This window comes from Anastrepha ludens, chromosome 3 (assembly GCF_028408465.1).
Source record: "Anastrepha ludens isolate Willacy chromosome 3, idAnaLude1.1, whole genome shotgun sequence".
NCBI classification, from domain to species: Eukaryota; Metazoa; Arthropoda; class Insecta; order Diptera; family Tephritidae; genus Anastrepha; species Anastrepha ludens.
The window spans coordinates 44,280,332-44,301,378 of NC_071499.1; the positions used below are offsets into that span (position 1 = coordinate 44,280,332).

Sequence of the window (21,047 nt, forward strand, 5' to 3'; positions counted from 1 at the left end):
ATTAAGGCTGGAGATCGGCGCGCATATCCAGCCGTACAAAGTTGCGAATTTTCGACGCCGACACGTGCGTTAATAGAGGGTTAAAGAGAAAAGAGTTCCCATACGTTTAAAAACAAAAAAACAAATAACAAGGAAATTGAACAACCTCAAGTTACGAGAAATGGCACAAGTGAAAGACAAATCAAATCACAAACAAATAAATGAACATGTGCAAGAACGGCAATTAAGTTAACTCTTCTAGATACAGTATTGGTCAAAACTAAAGAACCTCTTTTGATTTTTTTAACCTAAGGAATTCAGCGCTTTATAAACATAAAATTAAAATCAAGAAAATATTATTGTATAAACAGAAAACAATTTTTGGAATTAGTAACTCAATAGCAAATCCTTTCTTCTGAACGACACTTATTCATATTTTTCCGCAATATTACTTCCCCAACAGTGTTAGCGGCTTTAAATGGATCCACTTTGGTTTCGTAATTTTCCCCAGTGGATCTTAATGTTAACGATCGCGCACTGTTACTCAATAGTACTCAGTAGTAAATTTTTCCTGTCTCATTACTCTTAAATTTACTAATCGTTCTTTTTCTAATTTCGAAACCTAATTCTCAACATGCCCCGCCAACCAAGTGAATATCAAAGTTCTATCTGTTCGAATTTTCACATTCAAACTAGCGAAGAAATGCTCTGACGCCCTTCAGCTTCATAATCAGAGTAATGCTGTGTTGGGCAAGAGAGAGCTACGGGTTTGCAGGAAATGGGATTGCTAATTAACTGGTAAGAGGATGGCATTTTGTGGTCTCGAAAATACTAAATAAGTGGGTTTACTTAGAACAAGGATATGCCTCCAATAGGAAGATGGTACACTGGTTGGGTAGAACCGACCGCAGACTGCTCAAAGGTTGCCTCATTGATCATAGCCGACTGTACTATATGGAATGTATACTGTGTTTGGAGGGTCATGAGGCGCCTCAATACATTTCATGTGAATAGATCTCGATTTCTTCTCTTCAAGATATGTATAGCTGATCCCTTAATTATTAGGATTGCGGCTACTAAGCAGCTTTTAGCCTTTATTATAGAGCCAGAATTTACCTCACGTATAGGGTAGGGTTAAAAATGATTCTTTTTTTTAAGTTTACCAGCATTTTAAGGCCTTTCACCAAATAAAAAACAAAGTATCTAATCATAAATACAGGGTGCATACGGCAGTTGAGGACAAGCATATACGGGGCTATGACTTCTCGAAATCCTTATTTTGCTCCTTTTCAGGAAAGACATGAAGGATTAAAACTTAACTCAAGAAATGAAGAGACCTGCAGTTATCGTGGCTTTATGTGCAAATCACGCCGATTACGCCCATTCATTCGTTCATAAGGTTTATCGTGAATTGGAAGCACCAGGCGGCGATGCTGAATCTGTTGGAAATCGCAAAAAACACGAGTAACGTTCCGACACTATTCGATCTGCAGAATTTATTCAATAAGTGCAAGGGAACATTGGCGAGGACCCTTCAAAATCAATGAGGGCCTTTTCAAAGGAGAGCCTAATACTTCTGAGTGTCTTATCCGTCGAGTTGTTCAGGAAGATTTCCAGCATAAGTCCTACGTTATGCGCAGAAGACAGAGAAAACACGGGAATAGCAAGATATACGATCTAAAGGTCTTCTAAATAAAATCAAACACCCTAAAGCGCCTGAGATGTTATGGTTTCTGCTGACGAAAAAAATGTGTACCAAGACCAAAAAACCAACCACACAAATATTGGATGGCTATGTTCCAAGCGCCTATTATATTTTAGGGGTTGCGAGCAACAAAAGACATGACATACCACCACACTTCTTTACTCAAAGATTCCGAGTGAATTCTACTGCATAAGTCGACGTCAGTGTGAAAGGACAGTAGTGAAACCCTGGATTGATAGTGTACGCCATGACAGTCCATGCATCCTTCAGCAAGACTCTACTCCTTCACACAAAGCCTTGGCGGCACAAGACTGGATGGCTGAAAATTTTCATGACTGCAAAACACCGTATAACTCTTCAAACCTTAACTCCCTGGTGGACTATATGTCTGGGATCTACGAGTAGTTGAGCGTGGAATCAATAAGCATCCTCATAATACCCTTTCTTCTCTCCCTCTATAAACATTTTATTTAAAATGTAAAATTTATACGTAAGATTGATTTTTACTCTACTTCAAACGACTAAAAATAATAAAATAACCTGGAGTTATTAGGGTTACACAAATACCAAATGCAAAACAAAAAAAAAAAAAAAAAAAATCACATAAAATATTCAAGAGCTGCTTAGGTTCTTTGTAGCGGTGAACATAGGAACATCCTTTTTTTGAGTACCGTTGTGGCAAAATAAATTGGCGGTACTAAAATTTAAATGTTATTATATTTTTTTATGAATTTTAAGCCCTTTTTACCACATAGAAAAGTTAAATTTTTATGAAAATTCTTTTGATGTCTAATTTATTTGAATTCAAAAACAAAACCACAACAAGCAATGGAAATAGGAGTGTCTAACGTCAAAAATGCTAAACGTCTCAGCATCTCAGCGGTTCTACCTTACTATATTTTTATTATGGGTTTCCACGTTTCCTTAACTGAATTATAATTTTTTTTGTAAACAAAAAAAAACAGAAACAGAAGAAAAATTCTAAACAATAACTTTCAATAAGTTCGATTTGTGAATCAGATCGTTTGTTGAATCAGGGATAAATTGATGAAATATTCTAACAAAATAAAGCAATACTTAGAGTTCTATGGATACCTAACCACATAGGCATCCCTGGAATTGTAAAAGCTGATGCAGCAAAAATACATATTCCAACCCTCACTTTCGACACATTTTCCTCGAATGACATCCTTAAAACTATCAAACTCCATTTTCCCACTTGAAAAAGGTTGAATGGTCTCAATTTAATCATCCATATATATATAATATACAAATATAATTGGCGCATACACCCTCTTTGGGTGTTTGGCCGAGCTCCTCCTCCTATTTGTGGTGTGCGTCTTGATGTTGTTCCACATATGGAAGGACCTACAGTTTCAAGCCGACTCCGAGCGGCAGTTATTTTTATGAGAAGTTTTTTTCATGGCAGAAATACACTCGAAGGTTTGCCATTGCCTGCCGAGGGGCGACCGCTATTAGAAAAATGTTTTTCTTAATTTTGGTGTTTCACCGAGATTCGAACCTACGTTCTCTCTGTGAATTCCAAATGGTAGTCACGCACCAACCCATTCGGCTACGGCGGCCGTCCACACATCCATTCACCCATACATCCATACATAATCATCCATACACCCTTATAAACTCTGATTGTAAAAAATCCCTATTCCTAACTTTTCTTTCCAAATACCAAATCACAGTTTTCAAATGTCTGAGACTCGGTCATACTAAACTAACACACGAGCATCTGCTCCTCGGCTGTCCTTCCCGGACTTGTCAGTTTTGTGCAGGGCATCTCTCAGTCCAACACATTCTAGACCTCTGTCCAATACTAACCACCAAACGGACTACTGCATTTGGAACTATGGATATCCCTTATAAATCATAATAAAAATAATAAAAGTTTGATTTGATACAAAAAATTCTCTTCATAAAAAATATGTACTAAAGTGGGGCTTAAATTTTGGCCCCTACTGTACGTCTACCCGCGCGCGCATGCAACATGTCAGTGAAGCAAATAGATAGCAATAAGGGGATGCATTTATTTTAAAATAAACTTGAAACATATTTTGATCAAAGATTGCAGAAGTCGATATCTTTTCGATCAAATGCAATCTTTGCGAATTTTTTTACTTTAGTAGAAAATCGGCCGGCAGTGAGAGCGTACACTGATATGTAACTACTTGAAATTATAGCATACAATTAATACGAAATTGTTAATCGGTAAAAAACGTTTCATACTTCGCTTACATTCACACAAAAAAAAGGAAAAAAAAAAATGGGTCGGTCCAGCTCTAAGTTGTTGGAAACCCCCAATAATCCCTTGCAAGAGCTTCAATTGGAGGAGCACAAGCGAGAACAACGTAAGCGCAAGCAGGAGAAACAACAAAAACAAATCGCTAAATTACAAAAGAAGCAAGCGAAAAAGAAGTGTAAAGGAAAATCAAATAAAGGATCAAAGGACGCCGAAAAGCGGGCTTCAATTAAGGCGAAACGTACTAGTGGCGCGGCGCAGCGTACGAATAGCCTGAATTCGCAAAGCACCAGCTACGAAATAAATAAAGAAGAATTTAATCGACAAATTGAGCAGCAAATCCAAAATCATCTAGACAGTGATCTCTGTACATTCGTGATGAACCAAGTGTCGCTAACGCTGCAGTTTTTTGGAAATTATGAAATGTAGGTAGTGAGTGGAAGGTGCAAATACTTTGTGCGACTGGTTAACAAAATATTGGGATTAGTCACTTTGGCATTACACTACGTAGCATGAAAATAGATCTTTTGCTAAGACCATCGCGGCAAAAATAATTAAAGGCTTTTATGAGGCGGTTTTTCGTGTCATCGATTTAATGATGATAGTGCATCGATGAGGAAAGTTATTAAAGAAAAAATTCTACAAGGTGTATACCATTTAAAACGGATAAAGCACAAATAAGCTATTTCAATATTTTAGAAATTTTTTTATTCAAATAAAATACGTTTTTTCGACTCCGAATGAATGCTTTTTAGACAAAACATGCTCCTTTGAGCCAAGCCAGCCTTCGATCAAATTCGAATTGCAATGATCGTCCATCAAATTTTTATTGTCTTGAATAGTTCAATATGGGATTATTTTCATTGTGACGAAATTATTGTAAAATTTTATAATTATCGGAGATATCATAAAGTCGGCCGCCGTAGCCGAAGTCGGCCGCGTGACTACCATTCGATAGTGTCCGGTATCGAAGCCCATTGTGAGCACGAAACACCAAAATTATAAAAAAAAAAAGTTTCTAATAACGATCGCCCCTCGGTGGATATACGCAAGTCTTCGCCTATATATCTCTGCCTAGAATAAGGTCCTCATAAGAAACCATCTGTCGTTCGAAAGCGGCATAAAACAATAGGTCCATTCATTTGTGGCAAACATCAAGACGCATTCGATAAATAGAAGAAGCAGGTCGGCCAAACACTCAATAAGGGTGTAAGTACCAATTAGCTCTCTAACCTACAACGGCGGACCGCGTACGATTACATTAAGGGACTAAATAGTCCACCCTACCCTACATTTTAGGCCAAAAAGCAAAAGCATTTTTGATTGCGACATGCTAATCACCTACCCTGTCAGAAATCAATTAGATTAACGAAACCAACGCAAGACAATGGTCGGTATCATTACAGGATACAACCCATGGGGTCAGCATATGACCACCATTGGAATCATTGAGGACCTAATGGGCCTGTCGTGCTTGGAGAAGGCGTATAGCACTGAGCACTTTCTCTGTGAGTGCCCTGTCTTTGCTAGAGCAAGGCTAAGAGTAATGGGTTCCGATGTCGTGAGAATGAGTAATATTCGTTCTCTAAAACAGTAGGATATTTACAGATTTTCCAAAGAACCTGGAAAATTCTCACAGGACTAACTATCTCCATCTCTGTCTCTATTCTTTCCTATCTCTTTGTCTGATACTTTACTCCTTTCCTCCTTGACTATCTACCCTCTTTCGAAAGCTTTAAATACAATGAGCTTCTTAGCCTGAATGTTTTAGGAGCCACCAAATCTCCTGGTGCTCCTTGGCTCGACCTTTTCAAATTTCAATTTCAACGCAAGACAAGTCTTGTCGAGCCCCTTTGCTCTCGAGAGGAGTGAACAAGAAAAAACAAATTATTGCAAAAAGAAATTGTTTATTCAATATTCCATAAAGCTATTTCGCTTAGTGTATAACAGACCCGTAAGCTGCATAAATGATTGCGTTACTCTCTAAATTTTAATTGATAAAAATACACCTGCCTTAGCTCCAAATACCACAACGCACCTATGCTAAGGAATTCACGGCTTACATTTTTTTATTGAATTTATTTATTTATTTTATTTATTATAAGTTCCTCTCTCAAGTAAGCACTTCCTAATGACTTCAACTATATTAGTTTCGAAAACCCTTGAAATGTGAAGCACTCAACATAACCGGAAGCTCTCTTGAACTACTGCAACCTAATTGACATTGATTATTAATTGCTTGAAATTATTGCAAAATTACCAACCCTTATCAATTGAAATGTTATCTATCATCGATGCGAATTATTTGTCTGATAAGTACTTATTGCACTTTTACTACATTTATGAACATTTCCAACTACATACTCGTACATATATACATAACTAAAAATCTATGCGCGTGCATGTTTCTTTGTTTCAGTGAAATGACAAACATTTCGGAGGAGTTGTTAGCCAAAGAGAATGAATTGAATCAAAATCTAGAGGAACACTCTATACTTTTATCTACGCCTCTAGATGCTGCCGTCGCAAAGTGGATACAACACAAGCCAATGTAAGTGAAAATAAGCAGAGTCCGTGGAGTGTTGCCATGCATTCCTGAGCGTTACTTTCAAATTGTTTAGAGCTGTAGTATCAGGAGATTAGTCAAGAGAATCCCGTGTGCAGTTATTAGGCTTCTGTCATTTAAATATTAGGGTTAGATATTGATTACTAATCATATGGAGACAACTTCTTAAACGAGAAACTTCGAAAACCTTAAAGGACATCTACATTTGAGGGGAAATTTTAAATTATCGCCGCAAAGTGCAGAAGAAACTCCGACTAGCCCATTTGCGGAAAATATTATTGTATATATCACTGACCTCTTTTCAACAGACAAAGATAATTGGGAAGAGTGTTGACTTACCAAGGCCAAAGCAGTTAAACTCATAAGATGGTGCAAGTTATCAGATGTAAGGAAGCGATTTTGGGTGTTTGGAATTTGTTTGACTAAACAAAGATTTTGCAAAGTTTGTGGTGGGTAAATTTGTACAGAGTAAATATTTAGAGGCCTTTTGTTGAAAAGTAGACGAAAGTATACGAGGTGTGTTCAAAAAGTATCGCGAATTTTGAGTTTTCGCAGGTTACGTATATTCGAATTTCGACTTAATATATTTGTGGAAATATGTTGGTACTCATGTCCCTCACTCATGCCGACGAGTTCGGCCATTTTGAATGTTCAGTTAATTGTTGATAGCTGCTTTGATTGCGCGTGTTCAGATCGTCTTCGATTTTTACGCATTCAAAAAGATGGATCAAAGAACCTGTATCAAATTTTGTGTGAAAAACGATATTAAGTGCGCGGATGCATTCCGAATTTTGACTGTGTCATACGGAGATGCTACTTTGGACCAAAGCAACGTTTATCGGTGGTACCAAATGTTCTCAGAAGGCCGAGAAGATGTGAAGGACAAAAAGCGTGCCGGACCCCCGAGCACTTCAACAACAGACGAAAAAATTTATGAAGTGAAGAAAATTTTACGAGTATTGGCCAATTACCGTTAGAGAAGTTGCTGAGGACCTAGACATATCGATTGGCTCGTGCCATTCGATTTTTTTAATGCTTTGGGCATGAGACGGGTCGCCGCAAAATTCGTACCAAAACTGCTCAATTCCGACCAAACGCAGCATCGCATGAACATTGCTAATGAGATGTTGGACTCTGTCCGCGACGACACAAATTTGCTCCAGAGTGTCATAACTGGTGACAAATCGTGGGTTTATGGTTATGACGTGGAAACCAAAGCTCAATCATCTCAATGGAAGCTGCGGCACGAACCAAGACCGAAAAAAGCGCGCCAAGTTCGGTCGAATGTAAAAGTTTTGCTTATCGTTTTCTTCGATAGCAGGGGCGTTGTCCCTCATGAGTTCTTGACACAGGGTAAAACGGTCAGTACGGAATATTATAATATGCAATCCTCCAGAAACGCCCGGATTTGTGGAAGAACAAAAATTGGCCCTTGCATCACGATAACGCCCTTGCTCACATATCATTGCTTGTGCGCGACTTTTTGGCCAGAAACAACACACCAATGATGCCACAGCTACCGTATTCACAGATCTGGCCCCTGTGACTTTTTCTTGTTCCCGAAAATGAAGGGGGCCCATGAAGGAACGACGCTACGCTATGATTGACGAGATAAAGACAGCATCGAAGGAGGAGCTGAACAAGATAAAGAAAAATGATTTTTTGAAGTGCTTCGAAGATTGGAAAAAACGTTAGCACAAGTGCATAATATCTCATGGGGATTACTTTGAAGCGGATAAATAATTTTTGAATATACACACAATTCGCGATACTTTTCGAACACACCTCGTATACGAATGTTGCCATTTTTATTTCTAACATAACATTGGAAAAATAAGCATTGGTGGTTGGAACTGGTTTTATTAATTTTTCAAAATGATCTCCTTGATGATCAACACACTTTTGCATTCGTTTGAACCAAATCTTTTGTACCACCCGATAATCACGCAAATCTTATTGATGCTCATCTTACGAATGCCCAAGGATTCCTCCATCTCAGATGAATTGTTGAAGCCGCTTTAAGCAACATATATGGCTCAAACATTTGAACTTTCTGATTGCGTTTATGGGTTTATGAGTATGACAAATTGAAACGGAAACTGACGTACACGTGAGACAACTCTCGAAGTGCCTAGGCCAGAAATATAAATTGTAACCCTCGTAAAAAAAGTGAGCATTACAGCCTTTCGCAGGAAAGACTGTATTTTTTGGAAAATAAAAGCCCATTATACACATCCGATAGAACCCTCCGCTAACGAACGTTTTACAAAGTTATACAGCTTATAATGGCACGAGCAACAGGAAAGAAAATGTGGCCGAGTCACTCTGATATTAAGTTTGGTTAAACTTCGTTTTTTTCTTTCCTCTACTTAACACTTGACCCCTTTCACCCTTTGACAAAATTTTTTTTTGTTCTCTCCCCCCAGTCACGGCCCCGAGAAACACAATCCTCAACCCCTTCAGCCCTTGGCGATGTATGTGATTTTCGAAAATATCGACATAGCGCGTCCGAACGATGCGAATTACGATTCAATATCACCGCTTTGCAAAGTTGATTTAGATACAGATTTCTATAATACCACACCGTGCAATGAGGATCTTGTGGAAATGTTACGCGAAACGAAGTGGAAAGGTTACGTACGTCTGAAATTACGTGAAGATCCACAGACACAACGTATGGCTGGCGCCGATGCTGAGGTCTATACGGACGTGAGTTCAGGGTACAGCTCGACGAGTACTTATAGCCTAAAATCACCGAGTACGACGAGCAGCTACCGCGCAGAACCTGAATACGATTATGCATTTATAGCACACTTGAATACGCATCATCCCCTGTCCGAGTTGAAAATACAAAGTCTACGTGGCCACTATCAGTTGGATGCCAAAGTATTGCCCGATACGTGCGTGTCGACTTTGGCGCAGTTCGTTCAACCCTGCCACGAAGAGGACACCGATGATGAGGAAGATGACAGCGATACAGATCGAGAAAGCGATTCGAATGATTCCATTGATGAGGGCTACAATGGTGTGCAGCAGCGGGCAAATACGAAAAAACGCTACCGGGATTACGAGACTGTACAGGCCATACGTTTGTACAAATTGGAGCAGGAGCGCCGAAAGTTACTGCTACAGCAAGCATTTCTCAATTCCAAAGAGTTCATGCGTTATTTTGGTGAGTTAGTGCGCCAACAGCTTGCCGATCGCTTGCATATCTCGCCCGAGGAGTTGGAGGAGGGCACATATCGCGGCTCATCTATCTACACTAAATACTATGAACTAATACCTGCCATTTATGTGGCGCATAACGCGCAACACTGGCCCGACTGTGCATTTCAATTTCGAATACGTGAGCGCCCCATCTCTACGAATCCACTCACTGGCCAGAAATTCCAATGGCCTACACGTTCGATGATCAGACGTATAGAAACTTTTGGATTTCATGTAATACCAGTCGGTTATGCGCCCAAACGGCAGCGTAATCCTTTTCGTGAGCTCGAATGGCGTATTGTTTTTCCAAAAGCCGAGCGCTATTTGGAGCAACATCTAACCAATACACAAGTCAAGGTCTTCATGATGACCAAAGCGTTGGTAAAAACATTTGTCGAACCACAAGAGAAACATAAGGCGCTCATGTTCACCATAGATCATTTGCGCATGCATCTCTTTTGGGAATGTGAACGCAATTTTACTGGTTGGCCAGAGGAATGCCTTGGGGAGGTGCTAATGCGTTTCATTGGCACTTTTATGCAGCGACTGCGTGAGAAATGTCTGAAAGATTTCTTCATTGAAGAGCGCAATCTTTTCGAGAGTATACCAGAATATTCACTAGTTACGTTATTTTCGATATTCTCAGACATTACTGCCAATCCGTTGATGCACCTTATGGTAGCCTTAAGAAATATAGAGTTTGCTGAAAATTTCTTTCCGAAGTTAAATTATAAAAAGGTTTTCGGAAATCTATCCGAAAATAATATGTTGAAGTTAAAAATGCAGGCTAAAAACTCGCGTAGCCTATTGGGACTAGAGACAGTTGACGATGAACCGCTGCTGATGAAAGATGAGGGTGCCCGAGGTTTGGTCGGCATGAAACAACATGTAAAGACGAATGGTAAATTGAGGCGGAAAACACATCTGATGAGACACAACATTGAAATGAAAAAGAAGCAAGATTATGAGCGGCGGCGCTTATCTGAGGAGTCTATTGACGTTGAGGTAAGTGCAAAGAGGTATACTAATATTATTTTAAAATTTGGCTTAGCTGAGTAGGACTAGACAACAGCGTGAGACGGATGGTAAAAGGAACTATTTACAATCCCAAAATTAAATTGTGGGCGTTCATTCTAAATAAGACGGGTTTTGCTTGCGCCTCGGTGCAGCGTTTTTTAGGAGACGGGTTAAAAATATGACATAACCAATGAGGAAGGAAAATTTCGGTCCAAACTCGCACTGAAATTGAAATTTGAATAGGTCGAGCCAAGGAGCACCAAGAGATTTGGTGGCTCCTAAAACACTCAAGCTAAAAAGCCCATTGTATTTAGAGCTCTGGATAGAGGGTAGATAGTCAAGGAGGAAAGGATCAGAGAAAGAGATAGGAAGGAATAGAGACAGAGATAGAGATAGTTAGTCCGGTTAGAATTTTCCAGATTCTTTGGCAAATCTGTAAATATCCTCCAGTTTTACCGAACGAATATTACTCATTCTCACGACATCGGAACCCAAAACTCGTAGCCAATTCATGATTCCTGCGGAACTGATTCCGATTATTGGCTCTTGTGGGGAACCGCTGATCTACGGTTGGCCAATTCATTCGGCTACTTTCAGGATGGCAAAAATTTTCGTTTGGAAAAAAGTTGCCATTTCCCCCATAGCATAGTGATACTTATTACATCGGTTAAATACCATCCGCCTCCAGACCCTATTTCATTCTTGGACCTATCGGTAAAGAAAATATCCGTCAAACCTCCCATTGTGTAAACTTTACATTCTAGTAAACTTTAATTTGGGCTGACTGGAGTCAAACAAACTCGTAGCCAATGAGAGTTAGAGCTTATAACATCAGAGAAACCGACGAAAATTTAGTTTCAACATATAAAAAGTGGGCGTGGTTATTGACCGATTTCACACAATACCAACCTACCTTAGACAAAGACTAAATTGTGTACCAAGTTTCATATTAATATATTAAGTTTAATCAAGTTATCGTGCGCATGGCTAATATTGACGCACGGAAGGACGGACAGACATGGCGTGCCCTCGAAGAAGCTGCTTGCATCTGTCGAGTCTAATTTTCTTTAAGCGCGTTGTCAAAAGATGACCAGTTGAGCGGCGGAAGGTTGTCATGTGGAGATCATCTCTAATTGGTCTTGACATGGATCTGGTCGACACATTCATTTTCCTGGACATGATTTTCTACTTTCTAAGAGGACTTCTGCGAATTCTTTCTCGAACGACTTTTATGGCTGCACTGGTTCGAACGGCACGAACATCTGCAGGAAAGTGCAGAAAACTCTAGATATGATTGACACTTGGTGCTGGGCAAATGGGCTATCGACAAATCCCACCAAGACTGGTATTGTCCTCTTCACCAGAAGGAGGAAGCTTGATGGACTCATTCTGCCTAAGCTAAAAGGAGTCACATTCCAGCTAACCAAGGAAATTAAATATCTTGGAGTAATCCTCGATAAGGTTTTGGAAAAACCTGAGGTCTTTCTCCTAGCAAGGTCCTATGGATCTACACGGCTATGATAAGACCTGTTATCACCTATGCATCAGTCGTGCTTGACAAGAGATACAGTGTGCTCAGAGGCTCAACTGTGGTCAAACTCAGAAAATGAGCCCGACAAACACTGTTTTCGCATTTTCACGGATGGCTCCAGGACCGAGCTCGGCTCTGGGGTCTACGTGGAATCCAGCGGGACATAACCGCACTTTGCTCTTGGAATGCATTCATCTGTTTTTCGGGTGTGTAAGAAGCAATGAACTATGTTGTGGAAAACCAATGGAGAGGCAGATCTATGTATCTGCAGCGACAGCCAAGCTGCGCTCATGGCCTTAGACAGCCCCCCTACCACATCAGGGGTAGTCGAATTTTGTCGGTATACATAATAACCTGATGCTAACATAGGTGCCGGGACACGTGGGTATCGCGGGTAACGAGATCTCTTACTCTTTAGCCAGACGGGGTTCTGAGGCCAACTTTTTTGGCCCGGAGCCCGTTCTGAAACCCCCTTCTGCAGCCATCAAAGCCACGGTTAGCAAACGGGTTACTCTAACCCACAAGCGAGCTTAACAGGATGAGAGTGGCTGCATATGGACAAAACTGATGTTACCTGTCATGTCCGATCGACTGTCGCAGTTCCTCCTATCACTAAGGGGAGTGCAGATGGCTGGTTGGACTGATGACGGGCCACTTTCTATGGGCAAAGCACATGAAAAAGGTGGGCATCTCAGACAGTGAACTCTGCCCAGCATGTGGAGAGGACGATGAGACGGCGGACCACTTTCTGTGCGTCGGCTCCGCCTTCGCTCGAATCAGGCTTGAGGTCTTTGGCACTGATGTGTTAAGAAGCGACCACCTTGTCTCCTTGGCACCTTAAGATCTACTCAGTTTTCTTTGGAGGTCGAGTAAATTTAAAGAAAATTAAAAATGGAATCCGATTGCAGTACAATGGAGTTAATTGTGTCTTAGTGCTGCACTTGCTAGTCTCTCCCGACAAAAAAAAAAAGTATATGTATGTTATTATATTAAGTATACAACTTTTGGTCGCCGTAGCCGAATGGGTTGGTGCGTGACTACCATTCGGAATTCACAGAGAGAACGTCGGTTCAAATCTCCGTGAAACACCAAAATTAAGAAAAATATTTTTCTAATAGCGGTCGCCCCTTGGCAGGCAATGGCAAACCTCCGAGTGTATTTCTGCCATGAAAAAGCTCCTCATAAAAATATCTGCCGTTCGGAGTCGGCTTGAAACTGTAGGTCCCTTCATTTGTGGAACAACATCAACACGCACACCACAAATAGGAGGAGGAGCTCGGCCAAACACCCAAAAAGGGTGTACGCGCCAATTATATATATACCTATATATATAAGCAACTTGTGGAAATGTTAAACTTTTTTTCTCTTCACAGTTCTTTTTCCACCGCAATCTGAAAGCATCTCTGCCGAAGCAACTCAATCAAGGTGTTGAAAATTTAAGGCGCACTAACATATTCGAAATCATTATCGATCATCTAATAGCTATGACTGAAAAAGCGCTGGACTTCCGTGTATTATACTTGGCTAAAACGTTCTTGGCACAAGCTAGAAGACTTTGCAAATTCTACAACAACTACGGGTGTGACATGGGTGCAAAAGAATATCTCAGCACAATCGAAAGCATAGAAGAGGAGATCGGGGCTTTGCATATGAACGAAGATTTTACACACCTACCGCCGGCATTGCCCATTCGTACCAGCGTAGAGGCTGGCAAGAGTAAGATGACCAAAGAATTATTCGAACACTTGGAGTGTGTACGCAGAACAATCAGAGCGGATATTGAAACAAATAATTGTGAAAAGGAAAAGCCAAAAACTGTTAATAAAATTAGAAGTAATAATAATTTAGTAGAGGCAGGCACAGATCAGATATATAATGATGGTCTGCAGTTTATGCGCAGTGTAACACCGCCTTTAGGGGCCACCAGATCTATTAAATTCACCGAACATGTTGTGGAGGTACAGGAAGGTGATACAAATCCTATACAAAAGCCAGAAGGTCAAAATTTAGTTGGCATTTTACGCTTCAATCCCGAAGTAATAGAAATATCTGATGCTGTAAATGTTGCCGAGCAAAACCAAATGAGTGAGTCATACGAGGAGTATGAGTCGGTTCAACGTTATCATTTCCACGACAACACAAATACCAGTAATACGGAAAGTGATATAGTAAACGAAAACTGCGATAGCGCGCAAGCGGATATTGCAAAGGAAGCAGAGAGTCAAGGCGCCGACGTTGCTACAACGCCAGGCGAAGATGCAAAATTCGATCGATTTGGGCCGGGCATGCTGCGAAACTTGCCACTCGGCAATTCGCAAGTGATAAAAATTCTTACATCATCAACAGAGAAACTATTCGCGACTATGTCATCGGAAGAAAGACGCTTGCAGATAAGGGAAATTATCAAGCGGAAAACATTTCAACTAAAAGGCGCATTCAATCAGTGCTCGGAATCATGACATTCGGAGAAATTTTGAAATACATAAGTTTAATATAAAACATGTGTATGGATTGGTTGAAGTTAGTTGCTACTAGTAATTATTCTAATAGGTGGGTAAATGTGCGACCGCCATAGCCAGGCGGGATTGTGCGTAACTATAATTCACTTGATGCTGAATTCGATGCCGCATCAATTGATAAAAGAGGTTTTTCCAAGAGCGGCCGAATCTCTGCAATCAATTCATTGCTGCCTTGAGCACCCATCTGCTGTTCGGAGACGATGTGAAACTGTAGGCTACTCTATTTGTATGTTAATATCCCAAGAGGAACGGCTCAAATGGAAGAAGAAACTTGGTCAAACTACTAAGAAAGTAATTTACAAATATCTTAATGATGTATAAATAAGCAAATATGTTTTCTTTACGTCCCTTTTACAGCTAAACTATATTCCTAAGGTAGAAATATAAAATGAAAAATGATCAGATTTCAAATTAGTTTAGTAAAGGGTGGTTAAGTTTCAAGGGCTGGTGTTGATTTTGAATAAAATACCATTTTTTCAGGAAATTAATATCATTTCTCTTTATTATGATAATATTGGTATGGCTAATTACGTGTAGAATAAAATATCGGCCAAATGGGCGCCATGGCCTCGGCGGCACAGCTCCATCCGATGGTCCAAACTTTCGATGACGCTGAGGCATAATTGAGGTTCTATGCCGTTAATGTGCCGAATTATCTCATCCTTTAGCTCTTGAATTGTTGCTGGCTTATCGACGTACATCTTTTCTTTCAAATAACCCCAAAGAAAGAAGTTCAGTGGTGTTGTTGACGTTTAGGTGTAGTTCACATTCAACATAGGCCCTTGAAATTTAACCATCCTTTATAAAGCGAAAAAATCTATTCAAAAATAACACCACCACAAATGCCAAAACAATAGGTCTGTTTTTTATTATTCTCGGGCAAATGAGCATAAGAACGAGATGCCTTCTCGATAGCCCCGATTTACACACAGAGACATCTGGAAGGGGGACAGTGGAAACTCTCTTTTGATGGTTTATTCGCAGTCACACGGGCAAACTTGTTTACGGCAACATTCGCTGCTTTTGACGTTTACTTCTTTAAGTTTGACAATAGCAATAAGAAGCACAAAGCGTGTCGCCAGCACGGGACACAAAAAACCCCTCCATCTTCAACGTACGTCCTTTTCGCATGAACAAAATGTCCTGTCCCTGTGTAAATCGGGGCATAGAGCGTAATTAGTACAGAGGCGGTGGTACAAATAAAAACAAACACTATTTATTTTTAATTCCTCTTCCTCTCACACAAAGCTAATTTATGACTTAAATGCGCACCACGATCTTTAGCATTCCTATTTGCCCAACGATCGAAGGGGAGACTTTTGGCTGAGCAGCTAGACGATAGACGTTCCAGGGTAATGAGTGACTGCAGCGGTTCGCCTGAGCTAACAATTGCTGTCGCTGGTGTAATTAATAGCATAACTTGGTGACCTATCGACCTATCTCTTGCATCAGACCATTTATCCATTATAGTTTCGATCGAAAAACCCGCCGATTTTATTTCAGTAAATTATCCGCTCCTATATTAATTTTAATAAAGCTGATGAGGTTAGCTTCGCGGGACACCTTCGCCACTGCTCCCATTATCACCGATGTGCGCGGATTCCGCACATTCAGTTAAAAAACATTTGTCCCAATTTATCAGCAGAAGCTGTCGAGCCGGACCAACAACGCCCAGCCGATCGCGAGCATTGGATCAGAGATCTCAAGACCTGCATTAAGTCTGAGCAGGTTCTGGTCCGCTATAAGTTCATGTCGAACCCGACGAAGTACAATGACAAAGCGGCAATCACCTTTGTTGGTTGTATTTCATCGGACCCGAAGCGATGCATTCCCTTTTTTTGCCGATAATTCATATTACACCCTCGGTTGACAGATTCAGACGTCGTGTTGCTAGAAGACGCAAATTTCCAAACAACGATGCACTACTTGCTTTCTCCAGCGCTGAAATCCAGGTGGCCATCAGCAAAGCTAAAGCTTTCAAAGGCATCCGACTGTACTAACATGCGGTTATTGTGGAATTTGGATCCGACGGGAGTAGCCTTTGTCACGAGGGTATTCAACTGCCCATGGGGTATCTTATCATCAGCTTAGCTTCAAGTTAAGGAACATAGTAGGTTGCTCAGCAAGCAGTTCGTGCTGGGCCGCTATCACAGCATATACTCCGAACTACACTAACAGCTTATTCATGTGCCCCCTTAAACCCATTCCCATTGTACACACTCTGTCGAAACAGCCTGCTTATAGGCCTTACCGTTAGATAAGATTGATGATGATGGCAGGGGACCACACCATACAGGCAGGTCTTGATGAACTGCTACAACAGCAACAAAAACCCTACACGATGTGTATCTGCTTAGGTTAGGTTAGGTAGTGATGGTTGCCCAGAGAGTAAGGCCCACTTGGACAAAAAAAGTTTGGTTCATCCTTTGTGATACCATAGCAAGAGGGTGAAGGAAAAAAATGGGAGAAAGGGAAGGGATGGGGAATAGTGAGTGTTTGTGGGCTACGAACGGTGACTAGTCTGCGGTTGTGTTAACCTCTTTATGCTGCTGATGAAGTTCTTCAGATCTTTGTTATCAACACCTGCTATATCAGCAGGCGCAGAAAAGAAGTGAGAACCAAGATGCTTAAATCTTAGTCCCGCGCAAGCTGGGCAGCTGAGGAGCAAGTGCTGAAATTATCCCCCCTCATCCTCCATACAGCTGACGCAAAAAGGACTCGAAGTAATTCCGAGTCTCACGGCATGTATACCTCGCGGACAGTGCCCCGTGAGGATGCCCACGAAATTTGTGAGATGACATTTTGTCATCCCCAGGATATCCCTCGAACGCCTCCTATCCAAACGTGGCCAGAAGGACTTCGCGACCCTACACGTTCGTGTATTTGCCCAGCGCTCGCTGAGTTGTTGCAGAGCCCATCCTTCCAGGAGTAGAGCGCAGGTTGTCAAGTGTATCTGCTTAGTCGTGCAGTGCCAGTATATCTAAATACTACATCGTTGACGAACAAAGAGGTCTCAGCGAGTTCAATAACTACACTTATTCACCTAAGCGCTTAACTAAAAAAGTATATTTAGTATTTTTACTTACATCAACACCGTGTTCTGCATAGAAATCGCCAGTACCCATGGAAGCATACAGCTTGTAACCCATTTTCGCTAGATCCCTGATCGACGGCAATAGCTCCATTTTGTGCTGGAATAAAAACAAAATATATAACTGTTAAATTTGTTCTCACAATTCATTTCTTCAAACTTTAACACACCTTAAAACTTCCTATCGAGAGTAGAATGGCTTTCCTCGGTATTTGGAAGCCCGTAGACATCATTGCTTTCAAGTAAGCTTCGTAGCGATTGTCGCCAAAGCAAGCCACCTCACCGGTGGACGCCATTTCTACGCCTAACTGCACATCTGCACCAGCCAAACGGGAGAAACTGAACTGTGGCACTTTTACACCGACTTTGCCCACACCATGCAAAACCTCCACTGGGGCTACAGGTATACCAACGATAGCACGCGTTGCCGTCGCCACAAAATCATGATCCAAAGTCTTTGATACGAAGGGGAACGAGCGAGAGACGCGCACATTACACTCAATCACTTTGAGCTCGTTATTCTTCGCAATCAACTGCATATTGAAAGGACCAGTCACATCAAGCAGCGCTGCCAGATCGCGTGTTATGCGCTTAATAGTTTCAAGTGTCTCGCCATTCAGATCCTGTGGTGGTGTAACCAAGGTGGCATCACCCGAATGAACACCTGCGTTTTCTACATGCTCGGAAACAGCCATGCACAGTATTTCCCCATCAGCCGCCACGGCATCCACATCGATTTCTTTTGCTTCTGTAAGGAATTTCGATATAACTACAGGGTGCTCCTTGCTAACTAACGATGCTGCATTCAAGTAGGTCTCCAAATCTTGATTAGAATAGGCTACATTCATAGCGGCGCCAGAGAGCACGTATGATGGGCGCACCAGGCAAGGATAACCGACTTCCTCGCAAAACTCTATGGCGCTTTTTAAGTTGGTCAATTCCTTCCAACGTGGCTGCAGTATGCCCTTACGGTCCAACATGCGTGAAAACTTGAAGCGGTTCTCAGCGCTATCGATGGATTCCGGTGATGTGCCGAGTACTTTAGCTTGTTGACGATGCAGATCTATTGCGATATTGTTTGGCAGTTGCCCACCCATGGAGAGTATAATACCTTCCGAATCTTCCATTTCGTACACGTCCATAACTACTTCGAATGAGATTTCTTCGAAGTATAGCCGATCGCACATATCATAATCGGTGGAAACCGTTTCGGGATTGTAGTTTATCATAATTGTGGGTTTACCGAGATTACGCAACTCACGCAAACAGCCAACCGCACACCAGTCGAACTCCACCGATGACCCTATGCGGTATACGCCGGAGCCAACCACAATCGTAAAACCGCCGGGGAATTCCAAATCATGTGCGTTGGCATTGTAGGTCAGGTAGAGATAGTTTGTGGCGGCTGGCCATTCGCCGGCTACAGTATCTATTTGCTTGACAAATGGTTTGATTCCCAGCTCTTGCCGTTGCTTGCGTATCGCCAACTCTGTGCTTTTAATAGCTGCGGCGATTTGTTTGTCGGAAAATCCAATTTGCTTGGCCTGTAGAATTTGTGCTCCTGAAAGCGTATTTCCCGTTTCTTCCAAAGTGTTTTGAAACTCAATGATGTGCTTCATCTTATTGAGGAACCATCTATCGATTTTTGTGAGCTGGTGTAACTTCTCAACACCATAGTTGGCTTTCAGCGCAGCAGCCAACACAAATGGTCGTTTGTCAGTCGGTTCAGTCAGCTCCTCTTCACGCAATGGATGCTGATCAGGATCGAAACCGTTTACGCCGCCATCTACCATGCGTAAAGCTTTTTGAAAAGCCTCCTCAAAGTTGCGTCCAATAGCCATTACTTCGCCAACACTCTTCATCGAGCTACCGATATTCTTGCTGACGCGTACAAATTTCGCCAAATCCCACCTTGGTATCTTGACCACACAGTAATCGAGACTGGGCTCGAAACAGGCTGTAGTTACACCAGTTACAGAGTTCTTAATAGAGGGTAGTGAAACGCCCAGCCCTAATTTAGCGGCGACATATGCCAACGGATAACCCGTAGCTTTGCTGGCTAAGGCAGAGCTGCGCGATAAGCGTGCATTCACCTCGATGATGTAGTACTCCTCGGAGTGTGGGCTAAGTGCATATTGAATATTGCACTCACCGACAACACCAAAATGACGTATTACTTTTAGAGCAGTGGTGCGTAGCATATTGTACTCTTTGTTGGAAAGTGTCTGTGACGGTGCCACCACAATACTCTCACCAGTGTGTATGCCCAGAGGATCAAGATTTTCCATATTACAAACAGTTATGCAATTATCGAAGGCGTCACGCACCACCTCATATTCCACCTCCTTCCAGCCCTTTAGCGATTTGTCAATAATCAATTGGCTAGAATGTGCCAATGCTTGCTGGGCGAGCGTCTCTAGTTCACGTTCGTTGTCTGCAAAACCCGAGCCTAAACCACCCAACGAGAATGCTGCTCTTGCCATTACAGGGTAACCCAATCTTTTGGCTGCCTCCAGGGCCTCCTGCACAGAGTACACAGCTTCAGAAGGTGCAACGCATTCCCCAATTTCAGCTACACGTTCTGCAAATATCTTTCGATCTTCAGTTTCGATAATCGATTGTATGGGTGTGCCCAGTATTTGAACGTTGTATTTCGCCCAGACGCCAGCGCGATCTAATTCTATACCGCAGTTGAGCGCGGTCTGACCGCCGAACGTAAGCAGTACGCCACTAGGACGCTCCGCTTTAATTACCTGCTCAACATATTTCGGAGTCAGTGGCAAGAAGTAGCACTTGTCGGCAAGACCCTTTGTGGTTTGTACAGTGGCGATGTTGGGATTTATTAGAACAGTTTGGATTTTCTCCTCTTTCATTGCCTTGATCGCTTGAGCACCCGAGTAATCGAATTCGCCTGCTTGTCCAATAGACAAACCACCAGAACCCAAAATTAGTACCTTTCGCGGACGCTTCTCGGGTATACTATCCGGTTTAGGTATGTATGTGAGGCGATCGATCAAATTTTCACGCAGACTCAGGTGATGCGTAGCTTTATTTTGCACAACAGCATCGAGAAAGACATCGAAAAGTAATTCTAAATCTTCAGGGCCGGCGGTATGCTCGGGATGGAATTGTACAGAGAAGTATGGTTTGCTTTTGTGGATAATACCTGAAAATAAGATAA

At 41.7% G+C, this 21,047-nt stretch overlaps 2 protein-coding genes across 2 annotated transcripts in view; one reads left to right on the forward strand and one right to left on the reverse strand.

Annotated features, from left to right (window-relative positions):
* The window catches only part of LOC128857847 (CAD protein), a 41,618-nt gene that overhangs the window by 12,338 nt on the left and 8,233 nt on the right, over window positions 1-21,047 (reverse strand). The window contains exons 3-4 of the mRNA XM_054093630.1: window positions 18,037-21,032; window positions 17,862-17,966 (exon numbers count right to left, since the gene is read on the reverse strand). Of these exons, the coding sequence (XP_053949605.1) occupies window positions 17,862-17,966; window positions 18,037-21,032 (3,101 nt within the window). The remainder of the gene's footprint in view (window positions 1-17,861; window positions 17,967-18,036; window positions 21,033-21,047) is intronic.
* LOC128857848 (uncharacterized) lies at window positions 3,751-15,578 on the forward strand. Its single transcript, XM_054093631.1, has 4 exons — window positions 3,751-4,360; window positions 6,355-6,486; window positions 8,928-10,713; window positions 13,630-15,578. The coding sequence occupies exons 1-4, from the start codon at window positions 3,960-3,962 to the stop codon at window positions 14,713-14,715; spliced, it is 3,405 nt and encodes a 1,134-aa protein (XP_053949606.1). The 5' UTR covers window positions 3,751-3,959; the 3' UTR covers window positions 14,716-15,578.